Source organism: Mustela erminea, chromosome 14 (genome assembly GCF_009829155.1).
Source record: "Mustela erminea isolate mMusErm1 chromosome 14, mMusErm1.Pri, whole genome shotgun sequence".
Lineage (NCBI taxonomy): Eukaryota > Metazoa > Chordata > Mammalia > Carnivora > Mustelidae > Mustela > Mustela erminea.
The window spans coordinates 38,405,439-38,426,784 of record NC_045627.1 but is presented as its reverse complement, the minus strand read 5'-3'; the positions used below and the strand labels follow the sequence as shown (position 1 = coordinate 38,426,784).

Genomic DNA, 21,346 nt, shown 5'->3' with positions numbered 1-21,346 from the left:
AGAGTACAGGGACAGAGGGGATCTAGTAAAATAAGATGATAAACATCCATTGGCTTTGGTAAAATGGTAATAACTGATGACCTTTGGGAGCTGTTTATTAGAGTGGAGGACACATTAGAATGGGAAGTAAAGAAGTCGAGAAAGAGGATAGGAAGAAATTGAGGAAGAGGGAAGAGGGGCTCCAGAAAGAAGGAAAGAGAACTTTTTCAAAACTCTGAGGCAGTGTATTAGTCTGCTTGGGCTGCTACCACAAAACACCACAGGCTGGGTGGCTTCAACAACAGAAATTTATTTTCTCACAGTTCTGAACGCCAGGCATTGATGATCAAGGTGCAGGCAAGTTAAATTTCTAATAAAATTCTTCCTGGCCTTTGGACAGCTGCCTTCTTCCTATAGCCTCATAAGGCCTTTGCTTGGGTGTTTGCATGGCAAGAGACAGAAGGAGAGGGAGAGAGCAAGAGCAGGAAAGCACACATGCATACTAGCTCTCTTGTGTGTCTTCTTACAAGGACACTAATCCTGTCAGTTCAGGGCCCCGCCCTTCTGACCTCATTTAACCTTGGTTATTTGCTTAGAGGCCCTGCCTCCCAGTATGGCCACACTGGGGGTTAGGGCTTCAGTGTACGTATAAGTTCTGTGGATGGGGGGACACACGGATTCCACAACAGAGAAAACACAAAGGTCTAGCATGTGTGAGGAACTGAGAGGGGACTGTTGTGGTTGGAGCATATTAGCAAGGAGGAGAATGGCCCGAGATAAGGTCTGAGAGGGAGATGGGGCCAGCCCGTGCTGGCACGAGTTTAGATTATAGTCACAGTGCAATGGGGAGCTATTCAAGGGCTGTGAACAGGGAAATGCTTGTACATTTGTATGTATATTTAAATGAATGACTCTGGCTGTTTTATGAAAAATAGTTTGGAAAGGAGCAAACACAGAAGCCAAAAGACTGATACTCGGATGATGAGAGAATTCAGGAAGAGATGATGGAGAATTTTTTGAGCAGCACTGCGATTGGAAACCATGAGTTTGTGGCGGCACCAGCCAGCACTGCTCTCTGATAGCTTTGCACACCAGCTGCACCTGGTGCAGGAAGGGGCAGATGGTAGAACTGAGTCAGCACTGGGGTTTTGCCAGGGTGTGGGATGGACATACTGAAGCAGAGATCACTGAAGAGGCATACCTCTTAACCGTCACGCACACGCACACCCATATGCACATGCACACATGCCCCAGCTTGCCAGACCTTCTCATTCGCAGCCCAGTACCCTTTCCTCTGGACAGTGATTACCAGTTGGCCATGACCAAAGAAACTGACCTGGCACTAAAATTGTTCTGTCCCTACAGCAGGTGTTCTCTCGGTTATGGGGGGAGGACTCATCATTAACAGAAAGTGACAGAGAACAATCCTGTCTCTTAGAGACAGCTTTTACGGTGCTTAGTACCCAGCTCATATCTGTTAGAAATTATGATTTCCAAAAATTAGTGTTTAGGTGGAATTTTAGCCCTTAGGCCGAAAACATGGTGTTTGCATTAGGAAACACTCTTTTCTTTTTACCAGACTAATTTTTAAATAAGTTTGGTTCACACATTTATTTGACCTTAAAATAATTAACTGCCATAATAGGCTAATTTGTATTTTACTATTAATTCATATTTTAAAACAATAAATTGGTTGTTGGAGATATCTCCCTTGAAGGAATAAGGTGTCTTTGGCAGGAGTTAATTTAGGACCTGGAGACCTTACAGAAGAGCTGTGAAGTAAAAGGACAGTTTTTGTCAGATGATAAAAATCTGGGGTGCTAAATTACTTCTGGCCCAGAATTTCTAGGCTGTGTTAGCCAGGAAATTGAGATTGATTGCCCTCTCATGTTGATTAACTTTGTGAACATAGCAATTAACTAAAATGAGAGTTAATGAAGGGCCTTTGCTCCTGAGGTTACAAGTCCATCTCTCTAGGACCATGTCTCATTAAAGGGGAATCACCATCTGCTTCCTAATTGTTTCTTTTATTCCACTCTGGATTTGTTATCATGAAAATGTAACTTTTCATTTGGCTCATATTAATCATTTTCTGCGTGGGATTCTGCACAGATTATCAACCCAGACCTAAAGGACTGGCGGTCCTAGTGGTGATATTAAGTAAATATTTGCACATCACTTAATGACTCTGTGATGTTTCACTGCCTTTCACATTGTTCTTTCTCTGTCCTTCCAACAGCCTTGTTAGATCTCCTTTTGCCTTTAAAATCTAGAGACAGAAAGAGAAATGAATGACCCACCCAGAGTCTGGACTGTAATCCAAGGCTTTCTAGTCCAGATCTTGTCCTTTCTAGAGCAGAGTTCTCCATAGCCATACCCTTCGTCCAAAGCAGTGCTTCTCAAGCCCAGTTTCCTAGTATCTCTTGGGGAATTTTTCAGAAATGCGATTGTTGGGGCCCTCTTCAAACCAGTAAATCAGCAGCTCAGTGGGTGGGTCCAGCCATCAGTGTTTCTTAAAGGCTCCCGAGGTGATTCTTGGATGCAGTTTAGCTTGTGAGCCACTGGTCTGGAGGACTGTACTCTGTCCGTGTCTCTAGATCTTTTGCCCCTGAGTAATAATAGCTGGACAGACTGGGGGAACCTGGCATGCTGGACAGATTACTCTATTCATGCCCTGAGGAACTGCCGTGTTTCTTATTTAACAAAGACAGTTTGCATTTCTTCCTTTTTTTTTTTTTTTTTTTAATGGGGAGCATGTTTTTATGGCCTTTATTTTAAAAATCATTCCCTGTCCTCTACCAGATTTTTCCCATTCCGTTCACTATCCTTTTTCTTGTGAATAATTCTTCTAGGCCCAATCTGACTGAGCTCTAAAATTTGCCTATTTTCCTTCCTCCATATTGTCTTCTCATTAAAAGAATTTTCTGAGACTTTATAAATGTAATTCACAGGGATGGTTCTCTATGCACATAAGAGCACAGAAGCTGGGCGCCTGGGTGGCTCAGTGGGTTAAGCCGCTGCCTTCGGCTCAGGTCATGATCTCAGGGTCCTGGGATCGAGTCCCGCATCGGGCTCTCTGCTCGGCGGGGAGCCTGCTTCCTCCTCTTTCTCTCTGCCTGCCTCTCTGCCTACTTGTGATCTTTCTCTGTCAAATAAATAAATAAAATCTTAAAAAAAAAAAAAAAAGCACAGAAGCTGTAAGCTTTAATAATTTAGTGAATTCACTTAAGGCTGAATTGAAAATGATATTGAGTTCAATGTCAGACATGGCTATGTGCAAGAAACTAAGCTAGGTGCTGTGGGAAAGATAAAAGATAAACAGAAACCATCATCTATCCCCAAGAAATACATAGTCTGTAATAATTGAGTAAGAAAACATATATACACACACACGCACAAATAACTGTGTAATTTCATATCCAGTATTTACTGAGCATCCACTCCGTGCTAGGCACTCCTGTAAATATTAGGAATACAATAATGAGCAAAAACAAGTCTCTGCTTCAAAGAACTTGAACTTGACATTCCTAGTGCTGGGACACAGGTGATAAATAATATAATACAAGGCAACTCACTTGACTTTGAGCCTCTTGAGAGCATAGTCATACTCCTGTTTGCATGTCCCCAGTACAGTGAGTGTCCATAGGCAGATCTTTGTCAAACGCATTGGTGAATGTATCAAGTATACATATAAATCTCTGAAGCCTTTTGGGAACACCAACAAGAAAGATTAGAATCAACTGAACAGACTAAGATTTCTTGGCAGAGATACAATTTGAACTTGGTCTTGAGAGCAGAGTAGGATTTTGCAGGGTGTCAGCTTGTTCTTTGTCCTCAACTTGCCTTCTGCTCCCTCATCATTTCACCCCAAACAATGTTGACCCATCATCTTTAAGGTTGGTAAAGGCAGAAAGTCTCATCTTCTGTAATCCCTTCCTGCTGAAGAGGGGTGTAGAAATGTCCCTACCTGTGGGTCAGTATTGGTCAGCTGGGGAACATATAGGGGAGTTAGGAAAGGTGGAGGCATCTAGAGGGAAAACCCACCTTAGCTTGACAATAGGCAGGCCTCCAGTATCCTGAGAGTTTCTCTAGCATATGAAGGTCCTTTTGGACATCTCCCTTTTTCCTTACCTCCCCCAACTCTCAGGTATATAATCAGTCATTCCTCACAATTCCAAGGCAGCTCTTTCTGCCCAAGGGTCCAGTCCCCATGCTTTAATAGAATCACCTTTCTGCACAAAAAAAAAAAAAGAAAGAAAGAAAGGAAAAGAAAAAAAAAGTACAATTTTGACAAGCAAAAGTTATAAAGCAGTTTGCTTTTGTATCAGCATCACCATGTAGTAGAACATCTGAGGTGTGGCCATTAAAAGACTAGAACTCTCCTTTATTGACTAGCTTTGTTTTACTGATTAGCTTTGAAACTTGTACTTCCCCCAAAGTATTAAGCTGTGAATTACTAGTAAAAGAATTTGTGGATATTTCCCCTATTATATTTCTGTTTTGACTTCAAAGGTATGTGAGTGGTATACTTTCCCCTGTTATCTGTCCCTCAAGGTCCTACACATACCAGAAAAGAGTTTATTTCAGAGCTTAATTGAATAAAGTCATTGCCATTTGCTCTGTAGCAGTGGGCCCGCCGGCTTCCTGAAGACTCAGCCTACTTCTTACTGAGTACTTGCCAAGTACTAGGCATTTTACCTATCTTCTCCCTAATTACCACATCTGCATGATGGATAGAATCCCTGTTTTTCCGATGAAAAATACTTCTCTGAGCCTTAATTATTTGCCCAAGATCACACAGGGTGTTAAGAGGTGGCACCGGGAGTCAAAGCCAGGACTGTCATTGCACAGTCCACAATCTTCCCACTAATGAGCCCATTCACTGCCACTCCTCCTTCTCCATGATCTGAAGAAGCAGAAGGGTTTGGGGGAAACAAAACCACGTTGCTAGACCCTAGCCTATAGGGAGATGGCTAGAAAGTTAATTTATGGAAGCATTTGTGGAGGACCTTGAGTACTAGGCAAAAAGTTGAGTTTATCCAGTTGACAGTGAGAAATCACTGATATTTTTGTGAGTAGGAGGAAGAACCTAGGAAGAAAGTGATGTTGTGGGGTGATTAGGTACTTGTAGACATGTAAGTAATAGAAGTGGTGTACTTTCCCCCCAACTGCCAGGCAACAGTTGAAGACAAATGTGGGGTTTGCAATGGGAAGATGCTTTATTGGAGCAAGATCAGCATAGGTACACCCCTGAAAACGTACCCACAGAATTGGTGACAGTGGCCGCATGAAGGGTGGGAGACTGGAAGACAAGGGGAGAGGAAGAATTTGCTTTGTGCTGTTCATATATTACTCTTCCTATATTCATGTATTAAATGTTTTTTTAAAACTTGAAAAATAATTAAATGTTTTTAAAAACTAAGCAGAAGATGGAGCAGATGATAAGTGATAAGACTGGTACAAGACGTAGCATATATAGGAGAAGAAAGGAGGCTATTTTATCTTTTCAGTGAGCCACAGAGGGAATTCAGGCAGTGGGATTGATTCCTGGCAGGTGGATTTCCTGTGACTGATTAAAAGACAAGGGAAGGAGATCATGTGTGACAGTGTGTTGCCCTGTAATTAAGTGTCACCTTCACCCGTGCCAGTCAGCACTGGGTCCCTGGCATTATCGGACGACTCCAGAGGAAGCTGAATTTTCCTTATCCCTCTTTCTACTTCAGCTGCTTTTTATTTTGTTAACAGCTTTATTGAGGTATAATTTAGGCCATAAAAGTCACCGATTTTAAGTGAACAGTTCAATGATTTTTTGGTAAATTTACAGAGTTACGTAGTCATCGCTGCCATCCTGTTTCCGAATGTTGGCGTCACCCCAGAAAATCCCCATGCTAGCTTGCAGTCAGTCCCCATTTCCACCCCTGCCCCCAAACAGCCAGGCATCTTTCTTCTGTCTCTGCAGATCTGTCTCTTCTGGACATTTCATGGGAATGCATTCATAAAATAATGTAGCCTTTTGTGTCTAGCTTCTTTTACTTAGCATCCTGTTTTGAGGTTTATCCGTGTTGTTGCTTGTATTCATAGCTTACTGTTTTTATTGCTGAACACAGTGAACAGAATTCCACTGTATGGTTATATTGCTATGAACATTTGCCTACAGATCTTTATATGGACCTAACCGTTCCTTCTTCTTAAGAAAACTGCTAGGAGTAGGGGCGCCTGGGTGGCTCAGTGGGTTAAAGCTTCTGCCTTCAGCTCCGGTCATGACCCCAGGGTCCTGGGATCGAGCCCCACATCGGGCTCTCTCCTCTGAGGAAGGCCTGCTTCCTCCTCTCTCTCTGCCTGCCTCCCTGCCTACTTGTGATCTCTGTCTGTCAAATAAATAAATAATTAAAAATCTTAAGAAAAAAGAAAACTGCTAATAGTAGAATGGCTGGGTTATATGGAATAATTGAGTTTAATTTTTTTTTAAGATTTTATTTATTTATTTGACAGAGAGAGCACAAATAGGGGGAGTAGCAGAGGGAGAGGGAGAAGCACAGATTCCCCACTGACCAGGGAGCTCCATGTGGGGCTCTGTCCCAGGACCCCTGAGATCATGACCTGAGCTGAAGGCAGATGCTTAATCAACTGAGCCACCCAGGCACCCTAACTTTTTTTTTTTTTTTTTTTTTTTTTTTTAATGAAAGCACCAAACTGATTTCCACTGTGGGTACTACATTTCCACAACAATGTGAGAGTTCCAGTTTCTCTACATCTTTATTAAAACTTGTTATTGTCTGTCTTTTTTTATTATAGTCATTCTGATAGGTATGTAGTGGTTTCTTATTGTGGTTGAATTTGCCTTTCCCTAATGACTGATGATCCTGAGCATTGTTTCACGAACTTATTAACCATTAATATCTTATTTGGTGAGACATCTACTCAGATACTTCTTATAATTGTATTATTTTTTTCTCATGATTGAGTTGTAAGAGTTCTTTACGTAGTTCTGGACTCAAATCCTTTATCAGATAAATGATTTTTTTTTTAAAGATTTTATTTGTTTATTTGACAGAGAGAGATCACAAGTAGGCAGAGAGGCAGGCAGAGAGAGAGAGAGAGAGGAGGAGGAAACAGGCTCCCCGCTGAGCAGAGAGCCTGATGCGGGACTCAATCCCAGGACCCTGAGATCATGACCTGAGCCGAAGGCAGCGGCTTAACCCACTGAGCCACCCAGGCGCCCCAGATAAATGATTTTTAAATATTTTAAAATATTTCTCCCAGTCTGTGTTTTGTCTGTTCTCGCAGTAATTTTTTTTAAGATTTCTTTATTTATTTTAGAGCAAGCAAGGGGAGGGGCAGAGGGAGAGAGAGAGAATCCTGAAACAGACTCCACGCACGAAGCCCAATTTGGGACTTGATGCTAGGACCCCAAGATCATGACCTGAGCCAAAAAGAGTCAGCAGCTTAACTGACTGAGCCACCCAGGTGCCCCTGTTCTCTCAGTATTTTGAAGCACAAAAGGTTTTAATGTTGATGAAGTCTAATTTATCATTTTTTTTCTTTTATGGATTGTTCTTTTGGTGTCATATCTAAGAACTCTTTGTCTTACTCAAGGTTATGAAGTTTTTTTTTTTTATGTTTTCTTCAAACACTTTATCAGTTGCTTTTAGTTTTGAAAGACAACTCTAGGAGCACCTGCCTGGCTAAGTCAATAAGCACCTGCCTTGGCCCAGGTCATGATCCCGGGGTCCTCGAATTGAGCCCTACATCCGACGGGCTCCCTGCTCAACGGGGAGTCTGCTTCTAGCTCTCCCTCTGCCCCTCTGCCTGTTCATGCGCTCTCTCTCTCAAATAAATAAAGAAAGCCTTTAAATAAAAAAAGACAATTTTATTTGTTTGTTTAACAAACTCTTAGTGTTAATTGAATTCATGTTTTAATAAACATAGAGAAGTGTTTCCAGTGTTTCTACTGTCCACACTATGTATATATATATATTTTTTAATCACCTAGAGTCCAGTTTTATATAAGTCCATCTTTCCTAAGGTAGCTAGATAACCAGTTTGTTGAACATTTGGTCACAGGATAAAATAACTCCTCTTTCTTCCACTTCCCCCTAGGGTGTCAAGACATTCCCCTTGATGCCATGCTTAAGGGAAGGTTATTTCCTTTTGACCTCTATTCTGCAGGTCAGGTCACCTGCCAATGGCTGCGTGGAGCTAATGCCTTCCAGTCTGAGCACCTCAACTTGCAGAAAGCATGTTCTCTCACTTTCCATCCACAAACCTCATCTTATAGTCTTATGATAGCTTTCTTGCTGAAAACTCCTCTGGATTTTTTGCTAAGTTGTTACAAAGAAATAAGAATTTTGTGACTGGCATCATCTTTTCTTTAAGGACACCTTTCTAAATTGTAAGCTCTATAAAATGTCCAAGGCCCATGTCCAAAGCAATTTTATTTCCCTCACTGTTCCTAGCAGAGTGCTGAGTTGTTAGGAAGTGCTCAATAAATATTTTTTATTATATCTATATAATAAAAGGTAAAATGTTTTGTATTTCAATTTAATAATGGCATTAATGTGATTTGTATCCCACTGTTTTTCTAAGTCATCAAATGAATAGCCATTCAATTCAGATTTTTTGCTCTGTCCTTAAATAATTCTCAGCATGAGTACCGTGGCCTCTTGTATTTGATGTTTCACAATAAATTTACTAGCAAACGTTAGAGCTTATATGTCGGAGTAGGTAGCATTCCCTGTACCATGTGCTTTGTTTTAGGAATTTTATTTTAACCATTTTTAAGTGTATAGTTCGGTGGCATTAAGTACATTCATACTGTGTACAAGCATCACCACCATCCATCTTCCCAAATTGAAACTCTGTACCCATTAAACAACAATTCCTGGGACACCTAGCTAGCTCAGTCCATAGAGCATGGATCTTGGGGTCATGAGTTCAAGCCCCATGTTGGGCACAGAGCTTACTTTTAAAAAAAAAAAAAATGGGCGCCTGGGTGGCTCAGTTGGTTGGACGACTGCCTTCAGCTCAGGTCATGATCCTGGAGTCCCGGGATCGAGAAAAAAAAAGTCCCCATTCCTCCTCCCTCCCCCACCCAGCCCTGGCAACCACCATTCTACTTTCTGTCTCTGTACAGGTACCTCATATAAGTGGAATCATATAGTATGTCACCTTTTGTAAATGGCTTGTTTCACCTGGCATAATGTCTTTGAGGTTCATCCGTATTGTACCTTATGTCAAAATTTCCTTCCTTTTACAGGGTGAATCATATTCCATTTTGTTTATACATTCATCCATCAGTGGACACTGGGTTGAAATGTGAAATCCCTCACATTTCAACCACTGCATGTCTTTTGATGGAGGTGAGAGAAGATGGTATTAGTGTATCTATCCACAAGCAGGTGATATTATAGAGCCTGTACTTCTGGTCCAGGGGAATTCTCCTCTCTAAGGTTGATGCTAGCCTAGTGTTTCCATTAGATAGCATACTAAGGCATTCATATAAGGAATAAGTCCTATCTCCGGATGCTCTAAGTCAAGGCAAAGGAGAATGGCCTCAAGTTAGGGAAAAACTATTTACTATAAGCCTTCCAGTTCACTGCCAAAAATTATGGAACCTGGCACATAGCAGGTAGTCCATAAATGTTTGAATGCATAAATACAGATGTACCACTGTGCATAATTGCCAGAAACTGGTAACAGTCCAAACAGAATGGATAAAAAAAAATGTGGTATATTCACACAACAATAAAAATGAGTTAACTACAGAATACAAAACATAGACAAATATTAAATAGAGAAGCCATATATAATAGGATGCATACCGTGTGATTCCATTTACGACATTCAAAACAAGCGTAATTGAACTGTTTCTGTTTGAGGATGCATAAATAGATAACGCTATTTTTTTTTAAAGATTTTATTTATTTATTTATTTGACAGAGAGAGAGAACACAAGCAGGGGAAGCAGCAGGCAGAGGGAGAGGGAGAAGCAGGCTTCCTGCTAAGCAAGGAGCCCACCACAGGGCTCCATCCCAGGACCCCGGGACTGCAACCTGAGCCGAAGGCAGATGTTTAACCAACTGAGCCACCCAGGTGCCCCGATAGTAGCACAATTTTTAAAAAAGGCAAGGAAGGCAATGAATCCACTAAAAGTCAGAATAGTGATTAACACTGAGTAAAGGGGCTTAATGACTGAGACGGGTTATCTTGAGGGGAGACCCGAAGGCTTCAGGGATGCTGGTGATAGTCTGTTCCTTGACCTCAGTGGAGGTTCTATGGGTGTTCATTGTACAGCAGTTTCTTGTACATTTATATTTTATGCAGCTTCCTATATGGTCATCCTCGTTCACAATAAAAAGTTTTTTAGCTCCTATTATTCTTGGGAAAATTATAAAAGATAGTGTAACATAATCATACATACAGTGTTTTAGCTCTTCATTTGATTGATTAAATGAGAAAGAGACCATTGACCCAGTTTGGAGAGTACCAGAAAAGAAATGTATACTGTCATTAATGAAGTTTCCTTATTTGTAAGTTCCCCATGTGGATTGCAGGGCTCTCTAGTCTGGGGAAATGGAGATTGGAAGAGGGGCCGCTCTCAGTAGAGGCCAGTCAGCATGGGTAATGTTAAGGACCTGATGCTTCATTAAAAGCCATTCACCTCAGCTTCTTTCCAGTGTTACTCACCTCTTAGAAATTGTATTCATTTCCATCTCAGCGTGATGTGTGAGAAGTGGGAAATAGTCAAATAGGAGCAATCCTCACCCTGTAGGGAAACTCCCTTGCCCCTCGTTATACAGCTACTCTCTCCTGAGCCATCAGAGAAAGTCAAATTGGAGATCAGCAAATCCTAGGAGCAGCTTTTGAAAAGAGCTTCTTCATTCAGAAAATTTCATCCAATTAAAGTTAAGTGGCAAATTGCTTCATTAGTAGCTTTTAGATTGACATAATGAACAGCTTCCCAAGTCAAACCATTCGCCTGTGTATCACTGACTCTGGTGTTTTTTAATTAAGCCTCAGAAAGCTTAGCTGGCCTAAGGGTAGATTATTAAAATGGAAGTCCTGACTCCATTCCAACTTGTTAAGGTGTATAACGTGTAATAGATCAAGAGGCTGAAGCTCATCTAGGAAATGTCATAATAGATACTGTGACTAATTGGAGGGCACATTTAGAAATATTTTTATTAAAGATACCCAGCCATCACTGTAAACAGCTTCATGTCAGATTTTACATGGGAGGGGAAAGCATTTAGCCAGCTTGCCTTTCTCAGGGTAAAATTCTAGAGTTGTGTTCCCTTGTTGTATACAAATTGGGCATTTCTTGATGAATTTATGCAGTTTCTGTTCCAAACATAACATAAATTTCTGACTTATAGACATGAATAACTGCCTACTTCTTTGCATTTTGAGCTGCTTTTTGTTACAGGTTCCTGCCTGATCTTGCTGTCTCTTTTCTTTCAGGGTCTGACATTTCAGGAAGTGGAGAACTTCTTTACTTTCCTAAAGAATATTAATGATGTGGACACTGCATTAAGCTTTTACCATATGGCTGGGGCATCTCTTGATAAAGGTAATGAAACCCAAAAATGTTTTCTTGAGGGTATCAACATTGAATCTGTAATCTGTTACGTGACTACCCTTCCTTAACAGTAGTAGGAGTTTCTCTTGACATTATTTTTTATTTGTTTCCTTTCATTGCCATTGCATTTCACCCTGAGTGTCCAAGCTTAGCAGATGTATTTTCTTGTGTCAAAGGCTGTGGTCAAGGCAGACACCCATCTTTAGAAACTAGAACTTCTCTCATTGGAGCCAGAATCATGACATATTTAAGATGAAGCTAAAGTCAGTAGCATTTCAATTCATTCTTTGGTGGGAAGCAGTAGTTTGGTTTATTTCCTGTGTTCACGTGGTTTAACATGATTTTTTGCTTTGTTTTTTTAGATAAAATCATGGCTCAGAACAGCTATCCCCCTCCCCCAAACTGGCTTATTTCCTAGAAACTCAGCGTGACTTAGTACAGGCAATGTGAGAGAGCAGGGGAAGTGAAAACATTTTCCCCCCAACATTTTATTATGAAAAAGTTAAAACATTGAGAACAGTTGAAGTAATTATTCAGGGAACATCCATATAGCCACTTCAGTTAACATTTTTCTGTATTTCCTATAGTATCTCTGTGTATGTATTCATCCCTCTATCAGTCTTATTCTTTGATGTACTCTAAGTTGTAGACATCAGCATGTCTAAATACTTCAGCATGAATACTAACTGAAGTCCAGTATTTTGTTTAAAGTTCCTTTGTGCCCCCTTCATAGTCTTTTTCTGCCCCCATGCATGGAGACAACCTTAATCTGTGTATTTTTCCACCATAGATTAATTTTGTTTGTTCTAGAGCTTCTTACAAATGGAATTATCCGGGCACCTGGGTGGCTCAGTGGGTTAAGCCGCTGCCTTCGGCTCAGGTCATGATCTCAGGGTCCTGGGATCGAGTCCCACATCGGGCTCTCTGCTCATTAGGGAGCCTGCTTCCTCCTCTCTCTCTCTGCTTGCCTCTCTGCCTACTTGTGATCTCTCTCTGTCAAATAAATAAATAAATAAATCTTTTAAAAAAAAAAAAAAACAAATGGAATTATCCGATGTATAATCTTGTAAAGTTTCTCTCAGCGTGTTTTTGAGATCATCTATATTGTCATGGGCAGAATAGTTCGTCCCTTTTTTGAGTGGTAATTTGTTGGGAGGACTGCTCCACAGTCTGTCCATTCTTCCACTGGTTATCTTATCTGTTCCCAGTTACTGGCTCTCTTGAATCAAGCTGAGTATCCTTGTGTTAGTCTTTTTCAGGACATGTCTTGCCATTTCTCTCAGATAAATCCCTAGGAACGAATTGCTGGGTCCAGGGGAAGGTACTTAGTTGTTTTTTTTTTTTTTAACTGTCATTCCCTTTTTCACGGTGTTTCTATATTCCCACCAGCAGTGACAACAGTTCGTGCTGTTCCACATTCTTGTCCACAGGTTGGCAGTATTCTGGAGTGTAGAGAAAGACATCTCATTTTGTTTTTCTTTTGTATTTCCTTGATGACTTCTACTATTGAGCAGCTCTTCTGTGTTCTTATCATTCAGACATCTTCTTTGGTGATGTGTCTGTTGAAATCTTTTGCCCATTTTTATTAGTTGCTTGTCTTATGATTCACTTATTGAAATTTTTTTTTTTTTTTTAAGATTTATTTATTTATTTGACAGAGAGAGAAGGATCACTAGCAGGCAGAGAGGCAGGCCGGGTGGGCAGGGAGCAGGCTCCCTGCTGAGCTCGATGCGGGGCTCAATCCCAGGACATTGAGATCATGACCTGAAGGCAGAGGCTTAACCCACTGAGCCACCCAGGCGCCCCTATTGAAGTTTTTGATACATAATAGGATACTAGTGCTTTATCAGTTATATGTATTGTGAGTATTTTTCTAGACTGTGACTTGCCTATTCACTTTCTTTTTTTAAGATTTTATTTATTTGACAGAGATCACAGGTGGGGGGGGGAGCAGGCCCCCTGCTGAGCAGAGAGTCTGATGTGGGGCTCGATCCCAGGACCCTGAGATCATGACCTGAGCTAAAAGCAGAGGCTTAACCCACTGAGCCACCCAGGCGCCCCGCCTAGTCACTTTCTTAAAGGTCTCTTTTTCATTTGCAGAAGTTTTTGGTTTTGGTTTTTTTTTTTAATTTAATTATTTATTTGACAGACAGAGATCACAAATAGGCAAAGAGGCAGACAGAGAGAGAGGGCTAAGCAGGCTCCCTGCTGAGCAGAGAGCCGGATGCGGGGCTGGATCCCAGGGCCTTGGAATCATGACCTGAGCCGAAGGCAGAGGTTTAACCCACTGAACCACCCAGGTGCCTCGTTTGTAGAAGTTTTTGTCTGAAGTCTAATTTATTGAATTTTTATTTTTTAATCATTACTTTCTGCTCCTAATAAAACCTTTGTCTACCCCCAAACTGCGCAGATAGTCTCCTGTATTTTTTTCTACAAGCTTTAGTGCTTCAGTGCTTACGTGTCTTATATGATCCACTCAAATTAATCTCTATAGATGGTGTGAAGGAGAGTGTTCCACATAGATACCCAGTTGAACCAGCACCATTTGCTGAAAAAGACTTCCCTTGTTTTGCTTTGGCACCTTTATCAGAAATTAAATTACCTTTTAAGTGTAGATCTGTTTATGAGCTCTCTGTTCTGTTACACTTATCTATAATGCTCAGTCTGATTACTGTAGCTTTATAGGAAGTCTTAAAGTGTCAGGTATTATTAATCTCTCAACTTCCTTCTTTTTCAAGATTGCTGTAGATATTTTAGGTCCTTTGTATTACTACTTAAATTTTAGAGTCAGCTTGTCGCTTCCTTTGTAAAAAAGAGGTGGGATTGGGGCACCTGGGTGGCTCAGTCAGTTAAGCATCTGCCTTCAAGTCAGGCCATGATCTTGAGGTCCTGGGATCAAGCCCTATGTCGAACTTCTTGCTCAGTTGGGAGTCTACTTTCTCTCTCTCTCTCTCTCTTTCTGTCCCTCCCCGCAACTCGTGTACGGGCGCTTTCTCTCTCTCTCTCTCTCACACTCTCTCACACTTTCTAATAAAATCTTAAAAAAAACAAAAACAAAAAAGAGGTGGGCTTGTGATTACAATAACATTGAGTATATATTAATTTGGAGAGAATTCACGTATTAGTGATATTGAGTCTTCCGATTCATGAGCATATTATAATATCATCTCTCCGTTTTTTAGATCTTCGTAGATTTTTCTCAGCAATGGTTTTGTAGTATTAAGTAGACAGGTCTGGCACATATTTTTAGAAATTGATGCTTAAGCATGTTATGGTTTTGATACTATTATAAATGGAGTTTTGTTTCATTTTCCAATTATTTGTTACCGTTACAAAAATACAATTGGTTTTTGTATATTGATCTTGTACTCTGCGATCTTGCTAAATTCACTCACTGTTCTAGTTGTTTCATAGATCTATTACGTTTCTCTATATAGGCAGTTGTCACCTGCAAACAGATAGTTTCACTTCTTTTTTGAGATTTATGCCTTTTTTTCTTGCCTTGTTGCACTTCCTTCAACCACCAGTATGATGTTAAATACAAGTAGTAAGAGAAGGCATCCTTGATCCTTGACCCCTTCTAGATTTTAGGGGAAAAGCATTCAGTATTTTATCGTTGAGTTAGATATTAGACTGTGGATGCCCATTATCAAATTAAGGAAATTCCTTTCCCTTCCGAATTTTAAAAAAGGTTTTTATCTTCAGTGGCTATTGAGTTTTGTCAAATACTTTCCCTGTGTATATATATAAATGATTATTTGACTTTTCTCCTTTATTTTGTTAATATGATAGATTACCATAAGGGATATGATTATCCCTATTGTCCTGAAATAAACCCAGCTTTGTAATAATGTGTTATTAGGGTTTTTTTATTGTGAGATTTGATTTGCTAACATTTTATTAAATATTAAGGGATATTGGTCTGTAACTTTATTTTTTGTAATATCCTTTCAGGTTTTGTACTATTCTCATAAAATGAATGAGGGAGGGGCGCCTGGGTGGCTCAGTGGGTTAAAGTCTCTGCCTTTGGCTCAGGTCATGATACCAGGGATCGAGTCCCGCATCGGGCTCTCTGCTCCCCGGGAGCCTGCTTCCTCCTCTCTCTCTGCCTGCCTCTCTGCCTACTTGTGATCTCTGTCTGTCAAATAAATAAATAAAATCTTTTTAAAAAAAAAAATGAATCAAGGAAATTTTTCTTCTTTATTTTCAGAAAGTTTGTGAAAGATTACTGTTTCTTTCTGAATATTTTGATAGAATTTACCAATGAAACTATCTGGGCCTGCAGTTTTCTTTGTGAGAAGGTTTTGGTAACTTAATTTCTTTGATAAATACATAGGTATTCAGAGTTTGTGTTTTATCTTGTGTGAATTTTGATACGTTGTGGGGTTTTTTAGGAATTTTCACATTTCACCTAAATTATTGAATCTATTGACAAAAAGTTGCTCATAATATTCCATTATTATCCTTTTACCATCTAGAATCTGTAGAATCTGAAATCACCTTTTTCCCCTAACCTTCGTGAATTACAGCTTCTATCTTTTTTATTTTCTTTCTTTCTTAGTCTATCTAGGGGTTTGGCAATTTTGTTAAATTTTTCAAAGAACCAATTTTTGACTTTGCAGTATACATTATTTTGCTTTTCTTTTTCTAGCTTTTGATGGAACTTTATCTACTTTTTCTTTTTTTAAAGATTTTATTTATTTATTTGAGAGAGAAAGAACACAAGTGGGGGTGGGAGGGAAGGAGAGGGTGAAGCAGATCCCTGCTAAGCAGGAAGCCTGATGCGGGGCTTAATTCCAGGCAGACAGACTGAGCCACCCAGGCACCCTTTACCTACCTTTTCCAGCCTTTTCCAAGTTAAGCTTTTGAAGCTATAAATTTATTTATTTGCTTCATGAATTTTGAGCTCTGGTGTTAAGAGAATATATAGTTATTGGTTAGGATTATTTTGCTTTTCTTATGAATTGACCCTTTTATCATTATGAAATGTTCCCCCTTTATCTTTAGTAATATACCTTCCTAAAAAATCTATTTTATCTGATAGTGGTGTAATTACTTCAGCTTTGTTTATGGTTATTATTTGCATAGTATGTCTTTTTCTATTCTTTTATGTTCCGCCTATCTGTGTCTTTAGATAAGTGTATCTCTTCCAGACATATAGTTGGATCCGGTGGCCTGTTAGGTATATCTCTTTGCATTTCATATCTTAATGGTTTCTCTAGAAGTTATAACATTTTACAGTTCACTTAAAGTTAATAGTGTGCCACTTCCAGTGAAGTGTAAGAACCTTGCAGTCAAATAGTTCCATTTACCATCACCCTGTTTTTTATGCTATAGTTGTCATTTGTGTTTCTTCTGTGTATGTTAAAATCCCTACAATACAACATTAGGATTCTTGCTTCCAATAGTTTTTTAAGAAATAAAGAGGAAAAAAAAATAATATTTTATACTTACCCACATTTTCCATTTACTTGTATTTACCATTTTGAGTGCGTTTCATTTATTCCTGAATCTCCAAACTTTTTTTTTTTTTAAGATCTATTTACTTATTTATTTGACAGACATCACAAGTAGGCAGAGAGGCAGGCAGAGAGAGAAGAGGAAGCAGGCTCCCCGCTGAGCCGAAAGCCCGATGTGGGGCTCCATCCCAGGACCCTGGGATCATGACCCAAGCTAAAGGCAGAGGCTTTAACCCACTGAGCCACCCAGGCGCCCCTAAACTTTTATCTGGTATCATTTCTCATTGGTCTGAAGAACTTTTGTTATTCCTTATGGTACAGACCTGCTACCAATGAAATCTCTTAGATTTTGGTTGATCTGACAGTGTCTTTATTTCACTCTTGGGTACTGCAATGTGTAAGTTTTAAATCTCTCCTAAGCTCTGATAGCTTTTATAAACACAGTCTTGCTTATTCAGCACTTTTTGATAGATTCCTTAAGATTTCCTAATACAAGATGATGCCACCTGCAAATAGAAAATATTTTACTTCTTCCATTCCAAATTGGATGCCTTTTACTTCATTTTCTTAATTGACATAGGTTTTTTTAAAGAACAGTTGCTTGTTTGCTTGTTTCTTTATGTAAAAGAATACCTCCTCTGACCTTTGTAGAATCCCTCGAAAAAAACAAATGGTATCATAGAGGTTATGTATGTATGTGTAATACCACTGGGTTATTTCTCCAGAATAGCTTTGGTTCTATTGCTCCATTTCACAAAACGGATTTGACAGCATCTGAAAATCCAAAAATATAAGATAAAAATCCAAAGATAGGAGGTCGTCATTTATTGTAAAAATAAAATTAATAAGTTCCTCTTTATATTTGCATTTTTATTTTTAAAAAACTCAACTAAAGACATTGCTATAAAGCACAATTATCCTGGATGAATCACTGTCTGTGTTAAAATTACAGGGTGTATAAAATAGAATGATTCGGGGTAGTGGTGGCAAAGGAAAGTGCAACCTAGTGGTTAAAAAAAAAAAAAGACAATGATTCTTTCAAATGACTTCAGGCCATTTCCTGGGATGTTTCGTCTCCATATAATCCGTGCCTCATTATCTTTGCTAATAGAGGCAATGTTAAAAATTATACAGTCATATCTGATATCCAAATACATATTTGGCTTTAAGATGTATGATATTTAGCATTTGTTTTGACTTCTTGGTTTGTTTTATCTGTGTAACTTTGGATTCCCTGGGTGTAAAACGATAGACATCTAGGGGAAGCTGGCCTAGATTCATACTAAGTAGCAGGGAGAAGCCAAGTGTATTCCTTTCCTGGGGCTGCCGTTACAAATTACCACCAACATCGTGATTTTAAAAAAAAAAAAAACAAAAAAAAAAACCAGGAATTTATTCTCTCACAGTTCCGAAGGCCACAAATCTGAAATCAAGATGTTGGCAGGCCCATGCTCCCTCTGAAGGCTCTGGGGGAAAAATCCTTCCTTGCCTCTTCCAGCTTCTTGTGGCTCTAGTCACTCGTTGGCTCATGGCTGCAGAACTCCTGTCACTGCTTCTGTCTTTACATGGCCTTCGCCTTCTTCTCCCCATGTCTTTCTTCTGTGTATCTCTTAAAAGGACACTTATCGGGGTGCCTGGGTGGCTCAGTGGGTTAAAGCCTCTGCCTTCAGCTCAGGTCATGATCCCAGGGTCCTGGGATCGAGCCCCGCATTGGGCTCTCTGCTCTGCAGGGAGCCTGCTTCCTCCTCTCTCTCTCTCTCTCTCTGCCTCTCTGCCTACTTGTGATCTGTCAAATAAATAAATAAAATCTTTAAAAAAAAAAAAAAAAAGGACACTTATCATTGGATTTAGGGTCTGGCTGGGTAATCCTTAGCCCAGATCTCATCTCAATTTAATTACATCTGCAAAGACCCTTCTTCCAAACATAGTCACATTCACAAGTTCTAGGGGTTAAGATGTAGACATAGCTCTTAGGGGGCCACCATTAAACCCACCATAGCAACCAAGAACTAAATATCACCCATAAGTAGTCCACCAAGTAAGACTAAAATGTGGGGGGGAGAGCGAATTTAAATTACTTTGAGAATACTTGTATTGTCTGTTTAAAAGCTTAAATTTTTCTAGAAACCTAATTATGCTACTTACCTGGGTAACTTCTATTTATCTTTCAAGACTCAACTTCAAGAGCTGCTTCCTCAGAGAGGCCTTCCCTAACTACTCAATATGAATTATAAAAAACTAACTATATTGTCTATATTCTTAGAATTTTTTAAAAAGATACATTAACCTAAAATCCTCTGTCTTCATCATTGTCATCAACTCCTAGCATAAATTATGGACAAGGGCTTTAATGTCCACAAATGTGGCTAATCAGGCAGAGCAGAGACCACTAACAACAGTATTTTGTATGTAGTAGGCCCTCAGTAACTTACTGAGTTATCTACTACCTATCCAGGAGCTCAAAAAAAGTAGGCATTAGCCTTGATTTCTTGCTCCCTCACTCCCATATTCATTTCTTCAGTAAATCCTTCTCTCTACTTCCAAAATACACCCTGCATCTGACTCCCTTTCTGCATCTCCCCTGCTAAAGCCATAGTCTCTCTACACTGCCTTATGGAGTTCCATATGTCATGGCCCTGTATACTCTGAGTTCATCAAATACCACTTCCTTCCCAGTTCACTCCACCCCACACTTTCTGTGTTTCTATTCTAAATGTACCAAGTTCATTCCCACTTGAAAGCCTTTGTTCTAGCTGTGCCTTTACCTCAAGTGCTCTTTCCCATGAGGTCGGTGTATTTGGGCCCCTGGAATCTGGGTCACATATAAATCACTTCCTCAGAAAGACCTTCCCGTCCTAAAGTAACCCCATCACCCTGTGTGTCATAACATTTGTCACTACCCAATATTTTCTCATGTGTTTATTCTGACTCTGCATACTAGCATGCTTATTTGTCTTATTCATGGGTATATTCGCCGCGTTTGGACAATCCTCGGGATACAGTAGACACCAACAAATGAATAAGTGAATAAACATTTTGATGGATTAAATAAGACATTGGATCTCAAGCCAATAAACCCTCACCTTTCCCAGTAGACCCAGAGAACAGACTCATGCCATTAATTCACCACATTCTTCTGTGATCCCTATCTTTTAGACTTGACATTATGTCACCTTTTTGCATGCTTAAAAGGGTGATATCAATACTGTGAACTGTTCACACACTAGCACGTGCCTGGAAAGGCTGGCGTGTGTTCAGCTGTCCTCGCCGCTTTCCCTTACTCTGCCGGTTGTGCCTGTCCTCCGCAGCCTCTCCTTGCACTTTCCCCTTTGCTTTCAAACCTTCCTAATCCCGGCAGCCCTACTGGTGATTTTTCCACTGGGATGAGATCTACCCGAATTCTCCCTCTGCAGAATCCTGGGATTTTACTGCTAAGATGGAACTTGGAAGGGAGGGGGGAAAGTGTAGTAGTTAAGAACACAGGTTCCAAAGTCCTGATGTCTGGGTTGTTTTTTGGTTTTGTTTTTGTTTTTTTTTAAGATTTTATTTATTTATTTGATCACAAGTAGGCAGAGAGGCAGGCAGAAGGCGGGGGAAGCAGGCTCCCTGCTGACAGAGAGCCTGATGCGGGGCTCGATCCCAGACCCTAGGATCATGAACTGAGCCGAAGGCAGAGGCTTAACCCACTGAGCCAGGCACCCCTGTTGTCTGGGTTTTAAGCTTGGCTCTTATCATTTACTGGCTGATTTGCTTTGGGCCATTTCTGAATTTAGTCTCCATGTTTTTAAAATCAAGATCATGATCCCTATCTCATAGGGTATTAACCTTGTGCCTATCATTCTGCCGCTTTCAGTTCAGTAAATGTCAGCCACTTTCATTATGAAGTTGATGATGTAAACCGGATTTAGGGTGGTTCGTCCATTTGTTCAGCCAGCAGCATGGGTACTGTGCTGGGTTCTACCCTCAGAAGCTCGCAGTCTAACGGGAGAAAGAGGAGTATACACGCTGTTCCAGTTTGGTGTGGCAGAGATTAAAAGTGGAGCCTCTGCGCCATACTAGGGGTGGGGAAAGAGTGGGATGGGGATAGAATCAGAGTACTTCTGTCTGCCTTCTGCTCTCAGTCTTGGCTGTCTTCCTTTTTCCCCAAAAGGTTAGGACCTTCAGAAATTGGCACCTTTTAGAGGCCCTGGCACTGTCTCTTCCTTGGCTATTTTAGAACTCGCAAACCTGTCTTTAGACATAATTTAGCACAGAATTTCCCCAACAGCATTGTGAAGAACACTATTTACTGCAATATGTTAATGGTTCTGTGGGTTTTAAAAAAAAATGT

General features: G+C 40.1%; 1 protein-coding gene across 4 annotated transcripts in view; it reads left to right on the top strand.

Moving 5' to 3' along the window:
- MICU1 (mitochondrial calcium uptake 1) overlaps positions 1 to 21,346 on the top strand; it is a 247,798-nt gene that overhangs the window by 208,541 nt on the left and 17,911 nt on the right. For all 4 annotated transcript variants that reach the window (XM_032313604.1, XM_032313603.1, XM_032313602.1 and 1 more), the window contains one exon: positions 11,440 to 11,548. In XM_032313604.1, coding sequence (XP_032169495.1) covers positions 11,440 to 11,548 — 109 coding nt within the window. The remainder of the gene's footprint in view (positions 1 to 11,439; positions 11,549 to 21,346) is intronic.